Consider the following 27,285-nt stretch of genomic DNA (forward strand, 5'->3'; position numbering starts at 1 on the left):
ACTAAAAATAAAAATATTTCTAAACCACTTATTATACTTAAAATAAAGCTGAATTTAATGAATCATTTTTGAGACAAGAGTAAGCCATATTATTATCATAATAGTCATTTCTAGGGTATTTCATCGTAGATAAAAATTTGTAACAATTGAGCAACATATTTTTTTGTATTATTTTAACATAATTAAAAAATATGCCTCAAAACTAGTTAAAATAATTAAGTGAAATGTCATATTTTTCAGAAAAGATTAAGCCATATTATTAATCATAATATTCATTTCAAATATATTTCATCATAAATCAAAATTAGTTTGAAACATTGATGGATTTAATTAAAAGGACAATTCTAAGCTACAACAATACACATAAATTAAATTTAGTATTATTTCCAATATATTTTTCAGAAAAAATTATGCCAAGAAATATTAATAATCATAATATTAATTTCAAAATAATTTCTTCATTGTATTAATTTTGAAGAACTTTTAGTATAATTACAACTTTTTTTTTCATGTAAATGTTTAACAATATATTTAATACATTTTAAAGCATACAATTGGCATAAATATTGAAGCTCTAAATATAACATTAATTTCAAAATGATTTCATTTGTGCGAGAATTTTTTATGACTAAATATACAAATATCACAAACACAAGAGAACTAAAAAAAATTGTTTATTTTTTAAAAGTACATAATGCACACATTATTATGTCAAGGTAAAAATTAATCATCTTAGTTTAAAAAGTGCAACATATATTAACTTTCATGAATAGTATTTTAACTTACTTGGTATGGTGCATATTGAGGTTGAGTTGGATAGGTTTGTTGTGCATAGGCGTTTTGTCTAGTATCATATGTAGCACTGTTATAAGCCGCTTTTGCTAAAACATAAATCAATACTTTAAAACAAAAAACTAATAGATGTTTGAATTAAATTAATTAAAAGTGTGTATATATATATCAAAAAAATGTTTAAATTAATATAATGTAATGGTAAATGTTAACACATACATAAAATATATGTGTGCCAATAATTTGAACATACCGTAAGCAGATTGTGTGGCTGCAGCAGTTTGATAGGATGCTACATCATATGCAGTTGCAGCAGCTCGAGGTGTTGTATAAGTAGCTGGTGGAACTGCATATCCTGCTTGTGGTGCAGGCTGATAGCCAGTAGCAGTACTAAATAACAAATAAATATTATAAGAATAATTAAATTATAAATTGTACTAACCATTGGTTCTAAAAATAAGAAAGAAATTGTATTATTATTTAATAAATACATTCAAGTTAAATGTAAAGTTAAGGATTTCAATATTAAAGAATAATACGAATAAGTAAAATAGAGACAATTATAAATGAATAGTAAAATCTATCAGGATATTAGATAGAACAAGATACTTAAATTAAATATAAAAATGAGTATTGAGAAAAAGTATGAGAAATATATTAGAGATCAAAATTAATTTTAAAAAAGATAAGTAATACAATTTGAAGATAAGCAGCAGAAGATACTAGAAAAAAATCTTTTATTTTATTGATTTAAAGAAACCTAGTGAAGACTGTTTTATCCGTGATAAAAAGCTGAAATATTGAATAATTAATAAAAAAACCGAACAGAAAATAAGTTAAACAAGTTACTACCACAAGACATCAGTACCTAAATAAATAATTATAGGAATGATACAATGAACAATAATATTTATTTATTTGAATGTTAGAATTAACAATGTTAGAAAATGATAAAAATAAGGATAATTATATGAAATATAGTTATATTAAGACAGTAGGAATATATTTAGAATTTCTAAGAGAAAAAAGACTATGGTACAAATGTTTAGAAGAAATTGCAATGTAAACATAAAATGTACAAAATTATTAATATTAAATTAAACATATTATAGTAGAAAATGAATTAAATGTATGCATAAATTTATTATTACAGATAATATGGAATAAAATGTTATATTAAACATAAAAAACAGAAACTACAAAAATATGAAAAGCCGAGAAGTCACTCAAACTGATATAATTGATTAATGCCCATCATAATAATAAAGTGCAAAATTATAAATAAATTATAGTCAACTTTCAAATATGTTTAAATATTTCAATGGTTCCTAAAATAGTTAAAAAGTAAAGCATCAGTCTCTTAATCAGTCTTTATAAAAAAAAAGAAATGTGAGAAATAAAAAAAATGTCATAATTAAAGTTGGGACATGTGGTAAAATTTGATTATTGTAATTCAAAAAATGCAACACGTATACATAAAATGTATGCTCAATATACAACGCAAATGAACTATGGAGACACATAGAGACAAAGTGAAGTTTACTTAAGTTTATGCTATTATATAAGTAGCAATTAATAAATAACTAAAGGTCGATAAATCAATAATTTTCAAGCTAGTAAAACCAACAATATAAGCCAAAATACACGTTAAATAAAAATGCCCCAAAAATAGTAAGGCTATTTGGATTATATGTTAAGATGAAAAATAAAAAAAAATTCAACCGAAACAACTGACAAGAAAACGCATGTCACGCTAGCTATTAGAGTTGGAATACACACGAAAACGCATTAACTAACCTAAAGGAGGACCACCATCAACAGCATACGAACTACGGGAAACGTGCGTCGTAGAGACCTCAAAATGGACTTCATCGAATTTTCACGAAAAACCTTTAAAAAATGAGTACAAATTGATTTTAAGGCTAAGATTCCCCTCCCAAACCTTACACGACGTCACGACCTCCATACTAGAAATGTAGAGCACGATCACGGGTGACGAAAATTAGAAACGGACACAAAATCGTTGTGGACCGGTTGATCGAAATCACAATACCTCGTGCGCTTAGTACAATTAAGGACTTAAAGACCGACAATTACGAGTTACTAACGAGTACTGGAGGTTAGTTAGGTTGGGCAACCGCCGGCGGCTGATGTGGGGAAAATAACGTGACGAGGACTAAGTGTAGGTGCTAGTTGACGTGTGTAGTGAGAATACTTACGCGTACTGGGTGCCTCCATGAGCGAACCCGAAATAGTTATTGGCGGCCATTGAATCGCGGACGGATCGATTTCACCGGGAAAAATTGTCGAGCGATGACTGAAATAGGCGGTGGTGGCCGCTCAACAACGCATCACCGACGCGACCGTGAGGCTAACCGTATACCGGTAAACGCACCGTGTAAAAGACGCCCGCTACTAACAAGGATAACGGTCGGCGACCAAAATGACGTTTTTCGCACGCAAAACGGGAACGGCAATGTTCACAGCAATTCGTCAGTCGGCAACCGACATAAAATGGCGTAATAGCGTCACGTCTGTCATCCGTGTTCGTCCGGATCCGCCGGCCAGTAGGAGGGCTTGTAGACGAGACCTCGCTCACAGTGCTACCAATAAAAAGGTCTACGGTAAAGCCAACCAAACGCGTTGTTCCACGTCTGCTTATATCGCGGAATTACGATTTTAAATCTTGAATAGGTTTATTATCCTGTGAGCTGATACCACTTATCACGATTTTTATCTTGGGCCCGCGGCCGGGCCCTAACCCAACTACGTTGGGGTCTGTGCACAAAAATTATATCCTAGCGAATATGTTATCCGTACTATTTAGGTAAATTTATTCTGTGGTTCTACACTAGAAATATTCCAAATTTTAACAGCGACACACTCGTTGTAGGATCTTGTATTAATTGTTGGTGTCTAACGAAATTAGCCGATTTCAAAATGAGCAGCAAAGTAGTGAACGAGAGTAGTATGTTCTATATGGACTTCTGTCCCAATTGTTCCAACATATTACACTTGGACGAGTATATGGGTGAGGTGAGACATAAATGCCAAGTATGCCCATACTTCTCACCCATCAAGAACGTTACACTAGCCTCTCGGTCGTTTTACAAACTGAAAGTAAGAATAGTTTCTAAATCCAACATATCTAGTACATTAACAAATTTTAAATTAATTAATATTTTTTTATATATATGTACATTTAATATGTGTCAACTACTTGAGTTAATATTAATCCATCCTACAGCTACAAACTTTTATATGATTCATGTTTTTATATACTTTAAGAATTCTGTGATTTAAGCATCTACCATTGATGGGGGTCTTGTTTTTATGCTAATAATTTTTTTAATACATAGAATGTTAAAACTTAAATCATAAGACAATATAAAATATTTCATATTAGATGTTTATAGTATCAGTAAATAAAATATGTGCTCATTTTAAAAATAATGGTATTCTTTGTTATATAATATGCATAAACTTAGTATTCTAAATATATTTTCAACATGACATTTTAATGTCTTAAATAATATAATATATTTAATAGTTTGAACTATATCCATTATTTTCTAGATTAAATGAGTTTAGTTGATATCACTACTAAGAAAATTACAATTTTCACCATAGAAATAAACTGTTAATTGTTAATTATAGTAAATTTAGACCCGTTAAAAACTGTTAAAAATTCTTCTTGGCTATATATTAAATTATATATAAGTAAACAAAACTATTGAAAATTGTCCTGGTGGAAATCATTCCATATGCTAGACTAACCCAAATTAAAATCTATGATATTTTACGCAATTAATTGCTTTATAACCACTATGGTTTACTTACATTTTACAAATGAAAAAAATAATTCTGTTGTATATGTAGAAAAATAATTGCATAAAAGGCAGTTTTTCTTGTTAATTATATTAAAATAAAATGTTTACCCAAAATTGTAAGATAAGGGTAAAAATATATTCTTACATTTTTAACATATCTATTTATTTTTTCATAATATGCCTCAGTATTCTATAAATTATTAATGATAAATAAAATTATATTCCTCATAAATCAAAAAAAAAAATTAAATTTATTGATTACAGATTTACTGGATAACAATATCAATGTAATATTACTATCATTTAACGAATAATTAAACAGTAGAATATTTCATTGAAAATGTTCTAAGAACAATTTGACTGTAATTAATCAATTTTAAAATATGTTTAACCATATTTTTATTTTTCAGGAGATTGATTCAGTCTTAGGAGGAAAAGCTGCTTGGGAAAATGTAGATTCAATTGATGTAGTTTGTAACTCATGTAATCATGGTAGAGCATACTTTTTACAAGTTCAAACTAGATCAGCTGATGAACCTATGACTGTTTTCTACAAATGTTGCAACTGTGGAAATAGATGGAGAGAATAAACTTTTTACAAAAAAAATTGATATTTATTGAATTTAATGAATGAAAATGAATATTGAAAAAAGCTTGTAAATATTATAATGAAACCCATTCTTTAAAAATTAATTATAATTTTATTGTTTAACAATCATTTTATCATTAAATTGTATTAATTCTTTAATAACAGTAATCATAAAGAAAACAAAAATGTGTATTTTGAAAGAAACTTTACATAGGTTTAATGTATTCAGCCATATTCATAATGCAAAACATAGAAATTAATAAAAAATAAAAATCTTTGAATCAGAAGAATACAAAATAAAACTCACATCTCTATGATTATATTCCATAAATAACAATAAAGCATAAGGTTTTAAGAAATCAGTCTCGTATAATATGATGACCTGAATTTGCAGTCAGATTTCGGCATTCGTGTAGGAGGTGATCTACCGGGGGGTGGGTGATCTGCGAATTCAATACGAGTGATCTATGTTTTAATAGTATAAAAATGTACTCGGCGTGTATAAACCTTCAACCGAGTAGATCGGATAGTGAACTTATATGTCACTCGGCCAAACAAATAAAATACATGTAGACGCTGACTCGGTCAATTTCGGTCCTAGATCAAACCACATAACACGAGTGATACGGCCGAGTACTCGTCACGTGTAAACAAGGCATAAATGGCATTAATCATTATCGCAATACGGTCCCACTCCAATCTACGATAATGTGCGTACAATAATAGTATAATATAATATAGGTAATAATAATTGTAAATCACCAATGCTCGACTTAAGGGGGGACGGAGTACCCCTTCTAATTTTTAGAAATTTTAGCGTCTCCCTACTATTAATATTTAATAATTATAACGATTAACAAGTTTGGGGGACGCAATTTTTTTTTTTAAGCAAACAGAGTCCCCCTTCTTTAATTTTGTCAAATCAAGCACTGTAGATCAGCAATTACACCTTGTGTAAAACGGTGGTTAGCCTACTACACGAATGCCCAGATTTCTATAAACACCAACAAACCGTCAGAAATCAATAGACATGACAGTCCTCGGAGTCACTAAATTCTTAATAAGTACTTGAACAAATGATTGACAAATAACAACTGTAATAAAATATTCATCATAGATCTCCGTGGAATAAAATAAGCACAGTCAGGCGACACCCTTGTCTAGTGTATGATAAAGTTTACTTTGACTGCGTGTAACGTCCGATGTCGAATGACAATCATATCAATCACGTCTGCAGTGTAGGTACAGCCTAAGTCGTATAACAACATAAAATTAATTAGAAAAACTTCATCTACACATTATCATGTCACTATTTAGTACCTAGTCACTGTGTTGTGGTGTAAGATGTGTACTTAAGGTCTGTTACACAAGTATTTTTTTTCTTAAGTAAAATTAAAATGGAAATAGTAACTTCAAGTAGTTCAGATTGGGAAGAGGAATTAGAAACTGCAGATGTTTTTAGTTTTGGACGAACAAAATAAAAAATTCACTCGATCGTGCTGGGTACACGATATTAATAAAAAAAGGTCAACATTGGGAGAATTCCATCGTCTAGTTCAAGAACTACGAAACGATCCAAAACGATTTCACATGTATTTCCGAATAACGAAAGAATTTGATTATATAAACGACATTATTGAAATATATATTTTTCTAAATAGACTAAATTCGTGATGACACAGAGTCAAAAATGTGTGTGATGTTAGAAAATCAAAACATGTTATCACGCGTGAGCTAGGAAATGTGACGTGACACGCATGAGGTGATATTAGTGTGGCGCTGATACATTAAAATACTGTATAAATCTATATATCACACTTTTTTCCGTGACGTGACAATAATCTGTTCCGACCTTTAATATCAGATACGATATCTGCCTGGTTATACGGGATTACGAAAATAACAGGTTTTCTCACAAATCACTATATAGCTGCAAGCCTACACAGTTTTTATTTATTAATTTAAAGACTTGTGTAGTTGTGTTTATAACCTACTGGTTACTACAATTACTTCATGTTTTAATAAGAGTAATTTTAGCCATAATACATCAGTATTAAAGTGAAAGTGATGAAAGTGATTCAGAACCGCATAATGCATCTTTCTCGACTATTTCTCTGCAAAATGTTAGTTTACCATGGTCTAATTACTCCAAATATTTTTTTACAAAAATATTTGAAATTATTCCTAAGACTTTTTTAAAGTATTTGAAATACTATACAATTAAATTATTTGAGTAGTATCTTAAATACTTGAAAAAAAAATGTAATTGAGTATTTACTTGAATACTTTTTAAAGGTATTCTTTACACTACTGCTTATGATGAATGTACATTCAATCGATGACTCCAATAAAATAGAAAATTATCTTAATAGACTTGGTGCTTGGTGCAATAAAAATGACCTAAGATTAAATACATAGAAATGTGCAAAATATTGTTTAATCACTCTGGGAAAAAAATAAAATATGCTTATCCCATCCTTGAGATAAATACTTAAAGAAGTCAAAAATGTTAAATATTTCGAAGTACTCTTTCACCATAAGTTTTCATCTCATAAGGAAAAAGTAGTCTATTCTAAAACCCTAAGAAATTTCAATTTTTTAATTATAAATACAAGGATGAAGTGTTTCAAAACATAATATGCCTCAGATGTCAGGTCTATATTTTAATATTGCTCAATATTATGGAATTCATCTAAATAAATTCAACAGTCTTTTGAGTGTATTTATAGAAGATTTTTGTTGTATTGGCTACAAATGGCAACATATTTTTGATGACCTTCCTAGACTAAAACACAGAATAGATTAAATTGAATATAATATTCTACTCTGCAATTATATAACTGAAAACAACTCAAAAGTTTCCACTTGCAATGTTTGGATACTAGACACAAACATGATAATCTTTTTAAATTCAAACTTTTAAATGGAACTTTATCTTGTTTTGAGCTTCTTGAATTAGTTCAATTTCATATCCCTCAATACATGTATCTTTCCTGTCTAACCTTAACATATTCATTACTGAAAGTTTGGCACCCCTGAAGTATCTCTTTATGATCCCCTAATATTTACCTATATTGTACAATATTTTAATTTCTAACTATTTTACTACAGATGTTAATACCTTATTAATTAATATTATTTTGTTCTATCTTATACTTCTTATATTTTAATATATTCCTTATTTTGTGTTTAAGCCAACAAGGAAATTTAAATAAATAAATAAATAAATAAATAAATAAAATATAATATTAAATATACTAATTAAAATATAAGACTAGAATGGTTTCACACTTAAATTACATGTACAATAAAAACATAAAAAATAAATTAATTACTTATTTTAAGACAAAAACTTATTTAAATACCAATGCTCTTAGCTATCAAACTTAATTGGAATGACATTTTTAAAGCTGACCCCACATAAAAAAAAAAAACATTTCAAAATAATAATGAAATAATGAGGTTTAAAAGAAATAGAAGACCATAAAATTATTGAAATAAAACTAGTCGTGAGATACAAAATATTTGTTAACTGCTGAACCATCGTAACATATAAATTTATTTCTAATACAAAAATGAACGGTCTCTTTTAATATCTACCTACTTTAAATCAACTAGATAAAATCTTTGGTATTGCCGACAGTTATACTCGACAGTTTGTGCAAGGCAACCTTTGACCAACTTGAGAACTTCAGGTTTGTGACCTATTGGTATGACATTTGATTTTTTTCCTGAATGTATTTACGATTATTCTCATTTATAACCGTTGGTATAGTCAAAATATATATCACACAGTACATACTTATACCGTATTTTTTATATATTTATTTTTATTGACCCTATAGATACACTTGCACAAAAGCACACACAGATTCTGTGCACATAGGGCACTCTTGCATGTCAGTTGCACATTTAACACATGCATACACATGTCTGCAAGGTATAAATGCAGTTTCCATTTCTTCTTTGTGACAAACATTGCAAAGCATTTGGTCTTTTGGTTCATCAGAACACTGTGATGAACTGCATGGTAAATCAATTGCTGTCTCTTCAGTCTTGTGTATAAATACTCTCATAGCCATACTAAATTGCTGTCGACATACCGCACAATGATCTAGAGTCATAGAACACTGTATGCAGGCAATTACGTGACCGCAAGGAATAAAAGCCACTTTCATTTCATCTTTGTAACAAATCTTGCAAAGTAAACAATCTGGAATTGTACATGGATCTACTGGTTGATGTTGTTGCTGTTGTTGCTGTTCATGATTATGACGCAAATTTATTTCAGCTGTTGTTCCTTGGTTGTTATATTTCTTATCTGATAGATAGGCTCTAAAATAAAATTAAGAAAATAAAGTTAAGCATGTATTAATGAAATAATTTGACACCAAATTATGTTTGATTAAATAATCATATGTATCATATTATTAAAGAATCTTAAATTGATTTAGAACAGTACGAAATAATTTGATATTTTTATTTTATTTAATAACAAAAATGTTTAATGATAATTTGAATTATAATATGAAATTTAAAGTTTATTTGAGTTTTGATCTGGGAAAACTTAATAAATTCAGATGGAAATTAAACAAAAAAAATTTTTAACTAAAATGAAATATGAACTTGAAAACAAATGTTAGATATGATTTAATTGATTTTAAAATTATATAAAAAAAAATATAAAAATATACATTAATAGTATCAAACTTAATTGAAAATACATAGGTTTTATTATCTCATACACAATTATTATATTTAAAAAAACAATAGTTACATACTTTGTTAATGTGAGTTTTATTTCTTCCGGATAACAGGAATCCATTTTATAATCTGCAATCAACTTAGGTAAAACCTATAAAATAATTGATACGTAAGTTTGGAAGTTTTCAAAAAAGTAACTACATCAATTCTTGCCTCATGATTAAAATTTTCAATTTTTAAAGCTCCACATGCTTCTTCTACAAATGTTTTGCCTTTACATAATAATACATAACTACAAGTTGGTGACCACCGTGCATGTTCTGTCCATGGTTCATCATTATCTTCCCAGTCCTTTAGACCTTGACTACAACAGAAACACAGCATCTGATCATTTTGACCATCACCTGTTATTAAAATAAAACAACATTAATACAAACATATGGTCAATTAAAATTTAAAATATTCTATATTTACCAATATAAAAAAATCCAGCTTCACAGAGTGAATGAGTATCTTGTTTCATTTTTTTTTGGCATTTATCAAATGTTTTTAAACGTGTTTCAAAAGAAGTAAATTCTTTATGTTTAGGGGTTGTAATCTGCTGAACAATACCAACAGCGTTTAAAAGATCTTGTACCTTCTGAATGCTTAAACTTCGATAACTTTCAATAATAGGACTACCAAAAGGACCACAAACATCATAACCTGCAAAAAAAACAATTTAAATTACTTTAAAGCATAGAAAATTTTACTATATAGATTTTAATAATATTAATAATAATTATATTTTACAGTCTTTATCAGATTTTCACATTAAAAAAATAGTTCTAAACAAATCAATACTACATAAAAAAAAAATTTAGAATAAATCAATTATCTTAAATATATTTTATTTATCTTGAATCCTTAATAGTAGGATACATCTAAATTCAAACCTATTGTCCAAATAATAATAGAATTCACTGTTTCATTTGACCATAAATCACAATAAAATGTGTTCACTAACAACTTTTTTATAGGATATAGATTTAAAATTGTCAAAAATATTTAAACACTTATTCCAATCTAGACTTATAATGATAGTACTTACAAATTAAATTCAATCTTAATTTAAAATCTTATAGTTCATTTTTTATTTATTTATAAAATCAAATATAATATAATGCATGATGATATTGAAATTTACCTGAACTTTGACTGAAAAATGGACATTGTGGAGATTTTCGTTTATGTTCGACAAGTGGGTCATCACCACGTTGCCAATAATCAAATTCTTTTGAACAAAACATGCATCTCACACGGTCCTGTTTACCCAAGTAATATAATCCAGCTTCAGCCATTGCTTCAGGGGTGATAAATTGTAACTTCCATCCATTATTAAAAAAAAAAGTTCTTAAACGATTTTCATATCTTGTTAAATCCCAAGTAGGCGATCCAGAAGTCATAGTTAATCGCTGAGGATGGCTAGTAGTTGGAAGAGGAGGAATTGGAGAGCATGAATTTAAATTGATTGTATGACCATTGGTCACATGAATGTCACTTTTTACATGTTTTGAAATATTTCCTAAATTATGTGTGGTAGCCTTATGATTTGGAGATGGAGTCATCTGTGAAGAAAAAAAAACTGATTAACCAATAAAATATAATCCAAAGTAATGTAAATAATAATAATGACAAATATATATATCAAGGTTTCTTTTTGGCTTATAGTACCTAACATATTTAAATTTAAATATAAAGGCATTCTGTATAATTTACATATCCTATAAATAAAATAATTAGGTACTAATATATCAAATCAAAAAAAAAGTTATAATAATAATTTACATTTAAATAACTTATGTATTTAGCACCAAATGGCCACTGCTGCCGATGGTTTTTTTATGAATAAAAAAAAATTATTTTTATTTTAGTAACTCTATGCTTTTATTTTAATATGATTGTATTCTAAATTTATTACATAATTAAATATTAAATGTTAAATATATTCCTTCCTGCAAAATCGGATACACCAATGTATTATAAAATCCTACAGTCAGATTATTATTTGTGTTAGATCTGTTATTATGCATTATTTAATGGCGAAAAAGTATTGTAGTAAGACAACATATGATGGAAGTGGTGTACTGGACTGGTGTGAACATTTTTTTACTGGATGATATCATAAATTTATATAACATAGAATATAGGCTAACTAATTATATAACAAATTATTTTCAATTGTATACAGACTTTTACAATAAAAATTATCTGTACTATATAAACAAAATAATACCGAGACATTTTTTTTTTTTTTTTTTTAATAGAAATAAAGAAATAATTTCAATATTACAATTAACTACAAAATAACAAAGAATAAAATGAAAATAATTGATTCAAAATCAAATGTAATCAATAATTAATAAAAAATTAGAAATAAAAACAAATTACTCATAGAAATTACTGAAGTAATGAAAAATACTTAAATTTCAAAAAAAATATAAGAAACTACAATTGCATTAATAATTATTCGTTATGTAATAAGAGTAATAATGATGTTGATACTATTTTTTTAAGTTTCGAGTCAAATCCAGCACTATCAAATTGTAAATATTTTAGCATTTTATACTAAAGATATTCAACGCATTGAGATAGAATGGCTTTCGAAAGATGTAAAATAAAAATTAATTCCAAAGGAACAGCTGATGGTAATACTAATAAAATAATATAATCATTAGAGTTCTATTATGCACACACGCACAAGGATTGTCCAAACAAAATAAGTTTAGATCACGTACTATTAAGTTCCGGAGTTGGATCGGAAAAACGATGTGATTTATAATAATCATGATCAACACAAATAATTTTTCCGAGGAATCGCTCGCAGACCATATGCAATAGTCAACAAAAATAAACCGAAGTCGGACAATGGGCGGATAGATCACCGAACCTATTTTAAGACCGAAAATGTAATAAACATAATACACTGATTATTTGTTATGTTTCAGATGTTCATCACGAATGTCTCGCGTACGAGAAGATATAGGGAATAAAAATAAACAGATCAGCCACCTCCCTCCACGCAGCACCGGAAAATCAATGGGTCAATTAAAACTATTTTAGGCATCTTAATCGGTGAGGGGAGGGAAGAGATATCTCGTTATCGGGCCATGACGTCTGGAACCTGGGACTTCCGGTGCTCGGAAGATAACCCGAAACCGTCGTCATAGAGAACAAAAACGATGAATGGACAAAGATAAAAATATTTTCGGAGAAAAAACCCGGGTGTCCCGTAAAACTACCTCACGCCACATCACCATTCATTTCCGTTCACCGGACGGCCTTTTACGGACACGATAACCTTCGCGCGGAGGCGATAATTAGTAGTTGTGGCAACCACACAGCCAAATGGCGAGAGTAACTAATACTAACAATCATCTACGTTAAATAATATTATTTACATTTTCGTGTCGTCGTGTATATACCTTGAGAGTGTTTAATTTGTCCACTGTCTGAACGCGAAGTGTACGCGCCCGTGCTTAAACGTCAATGGCGGCTGCGGCGGTGACTGAAAACGAGTGCACTCGCAAACAAAAATGTATATTTCAACGCGGACGGATCGCACACACGTAAATCTGATCACTGCTCGCACTGCACAACGGCGGACACGCGTCTAGTACTCGACATGTTAGTCGGGAAAACAGCAGTGGACGGGGGAAAAAAAAAAGAAAAAAAGCTTCGATTCAAAACAACAACAGAGGCCGCGTCGTCGTCGAACGAGTAGCGCTCATGACGGCTGACGGGGGGACGGGGTGATGGGTAGATGATATTGAGTGCGGTAGCGACGAAATGCGTTCACGGGACAACGGTCTCGGCTCTCGCATTCGGTACTGAGAGCGAGGAGTGTGGTCGCTGTAAACGCGCAAAGCCGCCGCCGCAGTTCCACCACGCCGCCGCAGCCGTCGGCATCGACGACGGAATATACCCCTCTCACGAGCACAAAAAGCAACGCGTGGAGCACGAGCGCGGCCTTTCGGAGAACCAATCCGCGACGGCGGCCGAAACGCGTGACGGCGACCGTGGAGAATATTTTATTATTATGTTTTATAACTATTACTATAATTATTATTGCGCTATACTGTTATTATTATTTACCACCGAAGCTTTTCGGGCGGGGGGAATGAACAACGTCGATCGACCTCGAGCCCAAACCTACGAAGTGGGAATCTTATACGCCATGAACCCTGCCCGTTGGGCTTCGCCTTCTCCCCGGCAGTTTTGATTTGGCTACCCCCAAAACGTCAATGACACATCGCAAGCCTGAAAACCGTCCTTTTAGCCCTGCGAAAAAATTTTCATTTCGGTCCGTTACGCACCATTGTACACTACTACTTTTGGTTATGCTCATATCGGGGACACTCACGGAAAGACAATCATTTGCTTGACTGCTGCTTTTACCTTGTTCTGCAGAGGTTTTCCGTTTTTTTCGGTTTGCTTCGGTCTTTGTGTTTTTCCCGGTCGCGCTTCCAAACAAGGCGTCTGGAACTTGACTACGTTCGAAGCCGCATGAAAATAAAAACTCAGTAAAGCGTTATTCGATTGTTTTAAATAAAATACCCGAAGAATGCACGTTGTACGAGTCGTGTGGTTATTTGTGCCGATAATATTTTATAAATTTGGTTAGAACAGGAGTAAACAAAATTATAATCGCATAGTTTTTGTCGACTAAGACCCATAGATAACGTCATATCGCTGTTAAACTGTCATTTACACAATACGCACGACATGAATCGCCGAGGCCGACAAAATTGATTCGATCATTCGACATTCCGCCACGTAAATTATATTTTAAGAAACTATTACAGAGTGATATTGAACTAAATAATCCGCTAAAGGTCATTTAGGCTAAAGAATGTTTAGTAATTAATATTTACCTTCGGGGTTCAGTAGTGCCTATTTACAATGACTGCCACTGAAAATTTGCTCTAGGTACGTTCAAAGTACATAAGTCTTAAATTTAAACCGCTTATTTTAATAAAAACCCAACTTCTTTTCAATTAGTACTACGAACAATTTAATGGAAACTTAAGTTTGTTAGATATTATTAATCGTGTGTAAGAAAAAAATAGAGCTCAAATTATAAACATTGATTACTGATCTATTATAACTATAAACCGTCCGAAACATATTTTGTTCTCACGCGTAAACACATGCCACATACGTTATTCACAATAGAATCAAATGAATCATAATATTCATATCTGAACGTACGAAATTCAAAGTCCTAAAGATAAATTTAATGTAAGACAACAACCAAATAAATCCTATTATGAAGGAGCATTCGTTTTGATGATTTGTTCATTTAGACACAATATATTTATATATTTTTGTGTGTGTTATATCAAACCATCAATTATCTTTCAAGGTGATAACTATAGATATAATTGCATTCGGATAACAGTTCTAAGTATAAAACAGGTATGTGATAAAGGGTATGTATGAATGATGAGTTTAATTCATGATTTTCAAAATTCAAAATAGAAAGTTTACCAGGCCATGTGGCGTTTATGGACCTTATCTTGTTTCCCCTATAAAAAAAAAAAATACGCGATAAAAATTAAACGGCATTTTAAATGTATTTGAATTTTATAATCAAAATTACAAAATCCACCGAGAACACCTATGAGATCAATTGACTCGGTATCCTACTTTCAAATGAACAATATTAGTGGAACACTTAAAAACACTATAGCTAATTCGATAATAATTATGATGATAAATTTTCCAAGTCATAACAATACGTTTATGAGTTTTAACCAATACTGTATGATGTCACACATTTTTAATACAACTCATTGCTCACAGAATATCGAACATGAACTGCGTATGCTAGAACCTTATCAAATCACGCATATTTGCTGAATTAAACGTTCGGCCGTCCAATTAAAAATCAATGTAGACGAAGTAGTACTAATTGCAAAGCCTGATTTATTTTTAATTAATTACGTAATGCATATGTAATGATTTGTCAAGCATATGGTTACTGAACGCGTAGAAGAATATCGAATAACACAATTTTAATAACTTGATCGAACAATATTGTATTCTACGCCTTGATGGGGCGTAGAGATCTATTCCACTTTTCCTCCGTAAACATCGATCATTACGGAGCATTCATAAGATTTCACACAAGGCGAAATATGGTATAGCAGTAAATGCAGAAAGTTAATGGTTACGGTTTTGAAATATATTTTCCACGGTTAGTTTAAGAGACGGGCACATAGAGACAACCGTCGCGCACTCATACCGTATCCCCCCGCAGTGTGAGGTAATGGCGACTATAGCGACCTACCGCATAGCCGCCTGGAGGGGTAAAAGAACCATTCAGAAATGTTCGTAATAAATTCGTTGGGCTACCGTTACAGTGCTGCCACGTTTCGTTTTCTGCGCACCGAGGGAATTCGAATTGGATGGATGCATGGTTTATTTTTGTGGTTATATGGTATATCATATTCATATTATGGAACTGCTGGGCCTTGAACACCGGAAGTCGGACGTGGGAAAACGCTATAACGTACCCGTGTAATTAGAACTCGTTAATATTTCATTGTTGTTTACCAACAAAAAACAGACCGTCCGGAACCTTTTAAATGTTATCGTGAAAACTCGGAATGTGGACAAATATATTGTATTATGACCAGATGAGGTTAGAAGTGTTTAGACCACATATTTTATAGCTGGAAATACGTTGCGCCACGTAACAAAACATGGAAATGAAATAGTTGTCGAGTTGTTAATCACAAAGCCCTCATATTTGGTTGCACGTTTACACCTATCTACGTTCATTAACATAAATTGATAAACATATTTATTCTCGAATGGTAGACCCAACACAATTAAATTAAAACATTGGTTACTTGAATAGCTGGATCACTGATGTGCCGTTGGGTGCATTATTTTTCGTGTTAATGCTACTCGTAATACTCATATCGAATTTGATATAAAAACATTACGATTCTATACGGGTAAATGACCCACTATCTTATGGTAATTGGTAAAACCTGAATAATATACACATTATGTTCAATTTCCATACGATCTATTAAATATTCTTCAACTACACCCGATATACGTGAATAACAAATGGGTATAATACGATACTACGAACGTGCGTATGTGCATGACATTTAAAAACAAAACATACACAACAATTTTTAGAATCGCTTCAAGACACTTGAACAATACGAAAAAAATTAGAATCCTATCTCAAATTACATTTAAGCCACAGTCACAATCACAGACAGATACATGGAATGTTACTCTCTGAGTATGATAATACTAGTGTGTTATACAGTGCTCTATTAGGAGATATTACTATTAGTAAAATACTATTCAGCATTCGTATACGAATTGTTATTTGGGCATATTTTTTTTTACATACAATTTGTCGAAATGTTTTTGTTTTTGTTCCCCTTGAAACCCGGGGTTCATATTATACTGAAATTCAGTGACTGTATATTTTACTGCCTCATTACTCTTAAATACGAATTTATCTAAATAAACCAAAATTAAATAATCTACGTTTTAGTCATCTTGAAATTATTTCCATCAAAAATATACTACGTATGATTTGAGAAACTATATCGTTGAAATAAGAACAGAAACAAAAAGAGATATTGGTTATCCTATTTGAAACTCCGAAGAAAGTGTTCGGGTAAGTGGAATCGACGTAAGAGTCATCCTGTCGTTGACCTGCTCCAACCTAAAGAGAAACGAATGTACAAGAAAAAAGACTGCGTAGTAGTCGCATAAAAATCTGTTTTGCGGTCTTATGGAGAGAAAGTGCACGGTTGAGCGAATGCTGAGTTTGAAATGTGTTAAACTCACCAAGGCGGCGCTTATATATAATAGCTAGGACACGAACACGTTATGAATATATACTACACGAGAAAAACCGCTATAACAATGGCGGTGGGGACAAAATTATAATATTTAGTTATAACTTAATAATGATTAAATTAAAAATATATATATAAATCGGTAAACATTACAAAACGTTCGAAGAGATATAGATAATTAGATTGTAATATTAATGGCACTCAACACTTATATACATTTGAAAGCAATGATAAATGATAAATATTATACTACTTTATACAACTGTTACTCAAGTAGTCGTAAATATCTTGAATCAATATCCTGTGTTTCTAAGTCTTATACCTAAGTCAGCATTATGTATTTTACCGGTCTAATTTAAATTCCAATAAAACACGATGACTTATGACTGAACATTTTTATTTCCAAAAATAAATACACATAACAATCATCATTATTCAATAAAACGATGAATGTTGTCTTAATTTAAACTCTAAAAATATTTTTAAAATAATTGACCCAACTCAAATCTTTCGATGTTTAGTATTAGGTAAAATACCTTTATCAAAGGTATTCGCGTGCGATTCCTGATCAGTTCTAGCTGTACTTAAATTCGAATCCGATAATGAACACTATTCAACATTTTGATCGCAGAAAAACAAACATAAATACTAACTATATTTGTACCAAGATATTTCTCAATTCACTCACCGAAACTTAATCTTAAAGAGTACCGTAATGTAATGCGGCGACCGATTGCCGTTAGTGGTGGTCGAGCCAAAGTCTCGTGTACATATCGACCTTGTGCCTCTACAATACGAGTTTATTTTCGTACTCAACGTATAATATAATGCGTTATGATGCGCTTTTCTGCAGAACAGCGATATTATTAGGGAACCTTATCGTATTTCATTTGTACACGAACGTAGTGTGCTCGCGAGTCTTGATCGACACACACCACAGAAGGGTATTTTCCCCTAATATTGGGACTCGTATTAGCGGAACAGATGGTGGTCGACTACATCGAAACATACGGACGTAAAGTATGGCGCATGTACTCGGGTTCGTTCAAAATCTTCAGGCTACCGACGTAAACCGTGTTATGCGTGTATTAAACTATTGCTATCGAAATATGTCGATCCGAAAGCCGCCGTTTGCGAGGCGTCCGGATATCCACAGAACGAACACGCCCTTGGACGCGGGTGAAATCACATTTCATTGTCATCGTTGTACTTGTCGGGACGATTGTTTCGTACCCGTCCGTTCCGGCAGACGGAAAAAAACATTTATTGTTGTTATTATTATTATCTTAATAAGAGCAGCTGTAGACGGTAGTTGCACCGGTACATCGGCGTGGCACATGCGTAAACAAACGCGCTTCGGAGACTTCGTCTGAACGGGGCAGTGTATACTTGCACAACGAGACGCGTATAATGAGCAGTTGTTCGGGTGAAAACCATCTGCCCCCGGCGGACGCAAGCCGGGGAACGTGCCGCCACGTTGCCGGTCGGCGGTTAAGAACCGGTAGGTCTATTGCTACGGCGGCGCAATGGCAACGTCGCACTAGCTTCGCATTCCACGGAATTTTTGACGACGGATTATCGCCGCCGCGCGCGCTCACGCGTTTGTTTATTTATTTCTCCTCCTTTTTTTTTCCCCCCACGTCCACGGAAAACAATCCTCCTTGAACCGCTGCGCTACCCTTATTATTTTCCACACCACGCGCACACGCCGCACCTTTTCCTTCTTTTTTTTCCTGCCGTTTCCTTCGACGAACCATGCATCCTTTATCCTTAAGTAATACAATACACGCGGCTCCGTTGGGTTTGTCCGTCGTCATATCGATATAACATTATGCGCTTTAACGAGTTTTCAGGAACGCGACGGGTGCCCAGACGAAATGATTTCGAAGTGAATGGTAGGAGGTGGTGTGGTTTCGGGACCGAAATATGTCTTGATGTTAGCGTGTCCAGTACCACGATTCACTCGTCGCTGTGTGTAAACGTATATAAACTACATTAATGGAAAAAAATTCGATTTGATCTCCGCATGTAGCTTAGGGTATATTTAGTATTTTTCTTATCCGGATGCTTACCACAGGACGTATATACTATTAACACTGTTATTATTTGACAACACGATTATCTCCAAAATAACCATAAAACGTATGAATCGCAGGCGCGTGTACACGAACACGTATCCCGGAAAACGGACTTGTGTACGACATAGCCGAATGATGCCGCGATCTGATTAGGGAGGGTGTAAAAATATCGAGTTATCGTGGTTCGGATCGTCGCCCGCACCGACTGTGCAACCTTTTCGTAGGAATCCAGCGTGTTTACGTCATTCAAGATCTGTATAGGCACTCCTGTACATAGTGCAAATTCCTCTTGTGAGTCAGAGACGGCTTGATAATGCATTTTGTGATACTATAAACTACCAAAAAGTTTGGGGTGGGTATCATTTTAATAAGTGGATACTTGGTCTTGGCATCTGGCAGTGGTAGGTAATATAAACTTAGTCATTTATTAAAAATTTGGTAAGTTTTTGTACCTAATATGACTTTGGTAGGTGGGTGGGTGGTATAACTATGCTTTAACCACTAACTGAAAAATGTCTAAACATCTATGCTTGTGGCTCACCTCCGATATCCGAAATATGCAAGATAGTGTGGTTTGGTAATTTATCCGCTAAGTTGTAGATGATTCCCACCGCCCATGTGGCCCATCGCACATAATATTCGCTTTGTTACTGAGTACGATTTCTAAATAAAAATAACCATATTCAATACCACAAAAGTTATCATATTTGTACATATGATAACGTAACATAATGTGTACAGTTTGACTCTGTACAAAGTTTATACGTCTTTTCATGTCTGTTTGCAATAATTGTTGTTTTGATTATTGGCGTTCTCACAAGTTTCATATTCACGGCTTTATCAAACATTAGAAAAATTCATCTGAAATTCTATAGTATAGTTGTAATAGTATAGTTCTATTCGTTGGTGACGTTAAAATAAAAATTGATGTATTGACTTTCTACACTGGTTGAATAAATAAATATATACTATTCATTGAAATATCATATGCCAAAAGCAATATACTCATTCGTCGAGTGTGTGATTCAATATGAAACTAATTTAAATTTAATTTCGTTGATCAGTTCATAATATTATTTCAGTTCAAGACCAATTGTTGTTTGTTGAAAATTAATCCTTTTTCATTTAACCTTCATAACAAGTACATCCATGTTCATTTGTTACTCACAATATTGTTTTAGAAGTAACACAAAACGAGCCAGCCAGTAGACGGTTTCAGAAGGATCACACTGGAACGGAAATTTGAAACTTATAATCGTGGCATCTAAAAAAACGACCATGGCAGTAACTCATTTCACGCTTGTGCACATATTATATAGGTGATTCACAAGCAAATAGTCAATGTTCATAAAAAAAAAAAAGTGTTGTTCAATTATTTTCTGGCATTTAAAGTTTTGATATAGCCATAGCTAAAACTACTGTCTATAAAGATATAAAAAAAAATTTGTTGAGAAATGTCATTAACTATTATTTACAGATAGTTTATCCATAAAAAAAAATATTATATTTAGAAGATGCGTTATGTAAATTAGATTTTATAAAATCAAATAAGATAATAGCATAGTTAACAAAAGAATAAAACTTTTTCTAGAAAGGAAAATTTCCATAATATGTTATTTATTTGATTACGAATCAGTGTGGATAAACAAGAGTAAAAATAAGTCTACGTTATTCCTATATTCGTATACTATGGTAAACCAATAGGATAGGTCTGTACCAAACAACTATATTGTAAACGGCTATTAAACATTCTCCCGACTATTTTTTTTCTCATTTATTTTATTTTTTTTTTTCATCTACAATTTCAAATGTCGCGGACAAAAGACGCACTGTTTGGCGCGTGGAATAAAAAAAAAAGCACCGAATATTACGTATATCTAGGGATTATGTTGGAAATCCTTTGAGAATATTTTTAACCGTACAACACATGAAAATAACTGCATTCCTTTTGCTTCTCCTCAGCTGCCGATACTGCAGGTCGTGCGCATGCAACGTCTGCTACTTTATGTATGTACATAAATATATTTACACAGGCACCGGAGGCCCGGCGGTCCTACCACGTACCACGTACAATACAAATCTAAAAACTGTTAACCTGGAGGAGGTCACGTTTGTGGTCTGCATTCCTTTCCACTTATCACACTGTACGCAGCGCTATTATGTGTTGCTGCGGACGGACCGGTTCGTTTGAAGTCTATATTCTACGCCGTGGATGTTTCGTTTATCACGTACTCGCAACGCTGGAATTTCGGCTGAACGATTAATTTGGAAATGGTACCGTCGGAATACACACTTTTCGGTGCAGCGGAAATTTGAAACTATCCAAACTCGTCTGATGTACCAAAATCGTACGGTTTTGTAAAAACCTTTCGAACCATAGGTGGTATGGAACAGCAGTAATTTGGTATCGCAATCGCAAACAACGTTGATGATCGTATGCATTAAAAATAATGGTATTTTTATTAAAAATATATCGTACAGTACACGTGCACATAAATCGCAGAACGCCATCACGTCATTGTATAATTAAATGTATATATGTACAAGAAAACTAAAGAAAATATATTTTTTTTAACTATCAATGAATCATCCTATAATTAATATTTAGAATTTGTTTTATCAATTTAAATTATCATTCTGTTTATTTACATAATACGTATAAACATAATCCGACTAATTTGATATTTAATATCATATTAAGAACTATGATTGATTTACTGATGACTGTTTAAATATATTGAATATCAACAAAGCATTTTTACTTTATCAATATGCACTTGATAACAAACGACCTACGATACAATGAAAGTGATATTATTTTAGGTATTTTGTTGTTTAACTAATCAATTAACAGTTTTCAACAAATATTCTTAGAACAATAATATTCAGCAGGAGACGTATATGGGGTGTTAGGTATGTGGTTTATATACTAATTTTTTGAAACGCCCTTGAGACTGAATTCTAAAATAATTTCAACGATGACGTCATACATTTTGTAGAATAGAGGCTTCTAAAACAATATATGCTACGAATTTCCAATTAAAAATCATATTTTTATTGCTTTATCCATATATTTCATCTACCAGATAACGCGCCCAACAAAAATAGGACTCAGAGTGCTTCGAAAATTAAACAATTGATTTTTTTTTAAATGATTCTAAAAATAATTGTTGTGCTCTAAGTGGTTAAACCCACACGAATGTGTTACCCAACAATGCTGGAGGTAATATCAATGTAATGCCACATGACGTATACGAGCAATATATACAAATGTAAAATGTACATATTCAGCATGTCCCTCGAGGAATTACTAATTATGATATTTTTTGTCATAGAATTCTGTAGTAGATAAAAACAATCAAATTCTGTTATTTTTTTCAATTATAGGTACTAGATTGATTGTTTTTCATAAATAATTAAATTAAATATTTAATTGAGTAATTAAATTAAATTTATAAATGTCTTGCTAAAAAAATTAAAATTCTTTTGTTTCATTTAATAATATGAAGATTTAGGGTTCAATTTTTTGAAAATGTGACAGTTTGACTTCTTTTTTTCTTAAACTTAATAATCTAGTCTTTATTCGTGTGAGTTTCTATTAAAAATAAAGAACAGAATTTTAGTAACAATATATCAACATAAGGTGCATCGAAATTATTATTATATTGTAAAATCCTCTCGGCTCATGCTGTAAAACATCTACACTTTGTATAAAAGAGCAAGAAAATATAGGAACTTTATATATTCAGAAAATTATAATCGAAACATAATCAAACATAATCAAATTTACTTTTACCCTTAGTTGAAAGATTTCTTTGGAAATCAAATGAAATTTTAAATTATAAATACCATATATCTGGTAAAAGATCCTCAAATAATACTGATTTATACTGATTTATATCTATTGTATAATTAAAAATAAGCAATCTAACAATATACACGAATAATACAAAATAAATCTCACTCCAGTGTTAGATGTTAATGTTTGATGTATTACATTATATTATTGGTTAATAAAGTCTACAATATTACCTTTTATTCTTGTCTATGACATACATATTTAATTATTGTTTTATCAATATCGAGTAAAACAGCATTTCTAATACTACCAGCAATTGAATTTTTGCACGTGTCGATAAAAAAATCCAATTAATTGAATAAATGTATAATATCCAATCATAATTCTACTCTAAATTATGCTACTAAAGTCAAACAGCTGCTACGATTAAATTTTAATTATTTAACTTTAGATAAATACCTATCTAAAAAGGACTGATTGTTGGAAATGTTTTAATAAAACACACATACCTATGCTAATTATAAAGCATTTCAAAATTATATTATAATTGAAGTAGAGTTTTTTAATTTAAAATGTGTAATATAATTTAATAAACTAATGCACAAGAATTGAAGTACATAACACAAGTAGAGAACTTAAGATGGATGTTTATAATTTTAATTAAGAAATTACAACTTACACGTGTATGTTTTTTTTATCATAAACATATTTTTTCGAAACCGTATATGTATTTACAAAGAGCTATAAAAGTATAAAAGTTCCTAGTAAGAATGGAAAATAATGCTGATCATTTTATAGATATGAGACAAATATGCTTATATTTCAGGAAATTGTAGGATTAAAATATATTAAATTTAAAAAAAGAAAATATGTATAATACATATGCTTATGAGTTATAATTAAACCAACTACTGTCGTTTTTGTGCAATTTTAATGGTTTTTATTGGATTTAATGATCTATAAACATATAGAAACATTAAGGGATTGTGATATTTTTCGTTAATTCATTACAGGTCGATAAATGTTCTATTGCTCTAAAAACTGTATCTTATCTTATCTAATCTAAATAAAATTAAACTCATAGTCTAATGGTTAATGACTATTAACTCGAAGCAGAAGGTATCTGATTTTGATCGCTTATCGTAACGAAAATTGTTTGCATTTTTTTTTTTTTTTTGAAAACTTGAAACTTTAATTTTAATAATGTTAGGATCGCTCCTAAAGAATTACTAACAAGATACAGTAGGTACTTATCTACATTTCATTTACAGAATGTCTCAAACGATATGACGTTGGACGCAAATTCTAAATAAGTATAAAGAACCATTAAAATATAACAAACGTTTATAAATAATTTTTAAGTTTTTTAAAACATTTCGTGAGAGAGCTCTGTAGCCTACTAGGCACCCTCTATATACGCCACTGTATTATACTATAACTAAACGATAATTCTTAAAGTTATCATTTTATAACACGCAATAACGTAGATACGATTTGAAAAACAAAAAAAAAATAAAAAAATAGTGTTAGTGAATTAACGCAAAAGGTCCAGTAATTGATTATTTTAAAATATAATATTTAAGTATGATAATATACATGTAGAGAATAAAAATGAAGGAATTTAATATTTTCTCGAACTCGTGACCAAATCTAATAATTTACACGCAAGAATCGTCTGTTCGGAAAACTAATTATTATTATGTTCTGAGTATAACAGCATATTGCAAGACACACCGCATTATTCTTTGTCCACAATTGGTATACGCCTAAGCAATCGTGGTTACTCAGAATGTACATATCATTTATATAAATACATGCTGATGCATAAGAGCAGTACAGAATTGATAAAAAGTGTACGACGACAGTTTACGTCACACGTGGTAGGCGTAAAGGGTTAGGATAATGTCAAATGCGGTAAGAGATAACGTCGGAAGTGTTCTCCCCCTATTAATGAATGGGTGTGAGCCGTTCACATGGGAAACGCGAACAATACCCGTGTGTGATGAGTCGAGACCCTTTTGTGTATATTATACAGAGCGCACACGAGTGTGTATTACGATTAGAAGGCACGTGATCCGCATCAGATGTTCGAAACTTAACGATTAGCTGAGACTCATAGGTGCACGACCACGGTAGACATATATATTTAAGTAAATAAATTTAAATGATTAATTCCTATCCAAACTATCTTAATAATGAACAATCGAAGTACTTTGTTCTGAATTCCTTTTCAATTATATTTTCGTTCTACAATTTCTAATAACAGTCTAAACATAAATAATACGATAATAGTGTTGCGCGTGGAATGCATTAGAAATATATTAGTTAATAGTTATATGTTTTTGTATAACGACAAAAGGAAATTAAAATAATATTTGTTATTATATCGAATACGTTTGTGAATGATGTTTAGGCATAGGCGTGCGCACGGGGTATGCAGGGTATGCCGCTGCATAGTCTGCGGCTTCATGTGAGGGGCCCATATTTATTATTAAGTTAAGAAACTTTAAATTTAATTGCCACCACCGGAAATTTAAATCAATTAAAGCTTGATAGTAATGATATTTCAATGTTGAAGGAAAAATTTAATTTGAATACTACATTTGAGTCTGAAATTAAGCTCATTACAAATATGTCTGATAGAACTTCTATTAGAGGGTCATCAACTAAAACATTGTAGTATGGCTGAATTGGTTATCAGAAAACGACCGGAAAATAATATTTTCAAACTTCAATAAAGCTTAAACACAATTTGCAACAATACCTGTGGCAAGCTGCTCGTGTGAGAGGGACTTTTCCAAATTGTTTATTGTAAAGTCTAAACTTAGAAACACTATGTTACAAGAACGTCTTGATTCACTGATGTTAATATTTATCGAGCAAAAGATGGCATCAGAAATCAATATTGAAGATGTAATAGATGAATTCAAAGCATGTGTGCCGATAAAAAGAAGACTTGAACTTTAGATTTTACGTACTCTCCATAAAATAACAACATTATAAATATGTTAAAATTATTCAAAAAGCATTCAATATAGTACATACTTGATCTTAAATAAATAATAAATTTTTTTTTGAATAAATATAAATCAAATTTCAAACTACTTATTTCTACAGTGCATTGTTTAATATTCTACTGTAAAACTATGTGTGATTTTAGATTCTAAGGGAAGTAAAGAAGCTAAGTAGTATATATGCAAAAACTTAGATTGTAACTTGAATCTCACATGCGTTAAAAGAAAATGCAAATAAATTAAGGGAAAATTAGAAAATTTATTTGTGAGGGGCCCTATATTTCTTATTGCATAACCTGCGAATTAAGTCTGCGCACGCCTATGTATTTAGGGCATATTATAATATATCATAATATTTTCGTGTACCTATACTCAAATTTCCAAATACTTATGGATTGTAATTTATAGTATTCCTTATATAAACACACGAATAAAAAAAACAATGACAAATAATTAATATTTTTTTTTAACCTGTGATTTTCACATTATCAAAATACTGAACTACAACATAAATATTATTTTCAGCAATCAGTCATATAATCAGTGGCGGATTTAGCGTTTTGGCGCCTCTAGGTTTAATCACTCAGCCCCCCCCCCCCCCC

At 31.3% G+C, this 27,285-nt stretch overlaps 3 protein-coding genes across 8 annotated transcripts in view; 1 reads left to right on the forward strand and 2 right to left on the reverse strand.

Moving 5' to 3' along the window:
• The window catches only part of LOC112686693 (zinc finger RNA-binding protein), a 14,857-nt gene extending 11,506 nt beyond the window's left edge, over positions 1–3,351 (reverse strand). Inside the window, exons 1-3 of one of the 2 annotated variants that reach the window (XM_025559102.1) lie at positions 3,012–3,351; positions 1,046–1,182; positions 787–881 (exon numbers count right to left, since the gene is read on the reverse strand). In XM_025559102.1, the coding sequence (XP_025414887.1) occupies positions 787–881; positions 1,046–1,182; positions 3,012–3,061 (282 nt within the window). In that variant the 5' untranslated portion in view covers positions 3,062–3,351. The remainder of the gene's footprint in view (positions 1–786; positions 882–1,045; positions 1,183–3,011) is intronic. The other variant, XM_025559101.1, reaches the window with a different exon arrangement.
• A 160-nt stretch (positions 3,352–3,511) lies between these two features.
• LOC112686694 (DNA-directed RNA polymerase III subunit RPC10) lies at positions 3,512–5,290 on the forward strand. Its single transcript, XM_025559103.1, has 3 exons — positions 3,512–3,619; positions 3,686–3,912; positions 5,033–5,290. The coding sequence occupies exons 2-3, from the start codon at positions 3,733–3,735 to the stop codon at positions 5,210–5,212; spliced, it is 360 nt and encodes a 119-aa protein (XP_025414888.1). The 5' UTR covers positions 3,512–3,619; positions 3,686–3,732; the 3' UTR covers positions 5,213–5,290.
• Positions 5,291–9,010: 3,720 nt separating this feature from the next.
• LOC112686705 (death-associated inhibitor of apoptosis 1-like) overlaps positions 9,011–27,285 on the reverse strand; it is a 19,933-nt gene continuing 1,658 nt past the window's right edge. The window contains exons 1-6 of one of the 5 annotated variants that reach the window (XM_025559120.1): positions 14,353–14,422; positions 11,102–11,522; positions 10,390–10,620; positions 10,129–10,319; positions 9,993–10,066; positions 9,011–9,546 (exon numbers count right to left, since the gene is read on the reverse strand). In XM_025559120.1, the coding sequence (XP_025414905.1) occupies positions 9,051–9,546; positions 9,993–10,066; positions 10,129–10,319; positions 10,390–10,620; positions 11,102–11,522 (1,413 nt within the window). In that variant the 5' untranslated portion in view covers positions 14,353–14,422 and the 3' untranslated portion in view covers positions 9,011–9,050. Of the gene's footprint in view, positions 9,547–9,992; positions 10,067–10,128; positions 10,320–10,389; positions 10,621–11,101; positions 11,540–13,355; positions 13,824–14,352; positions 14,423–27,285 lie in introns of those variants that run through there. The other 4 variants (XM_025559119.1, XM_025559117.1, XM_025559116.1 and 1 more) reach the window with 4 other exon arrangements.

The sequence above is a fragment of the Sipha flava genome, unplaced genomic scaffold (assembly GCF_003268045.1).
Source record: "Sipha flava isolate LNK unplaced genomic scaffold, YSA_version1 323_pilon_pilon, whole genome shotgun sequence".
In the NCBI taxonomy this organism is placed as follows: Eukaryota; Metazoa; Arthropoda; class Insecta; order Hemiptera; family Aphididae; genus Sipha; species Sipha flava.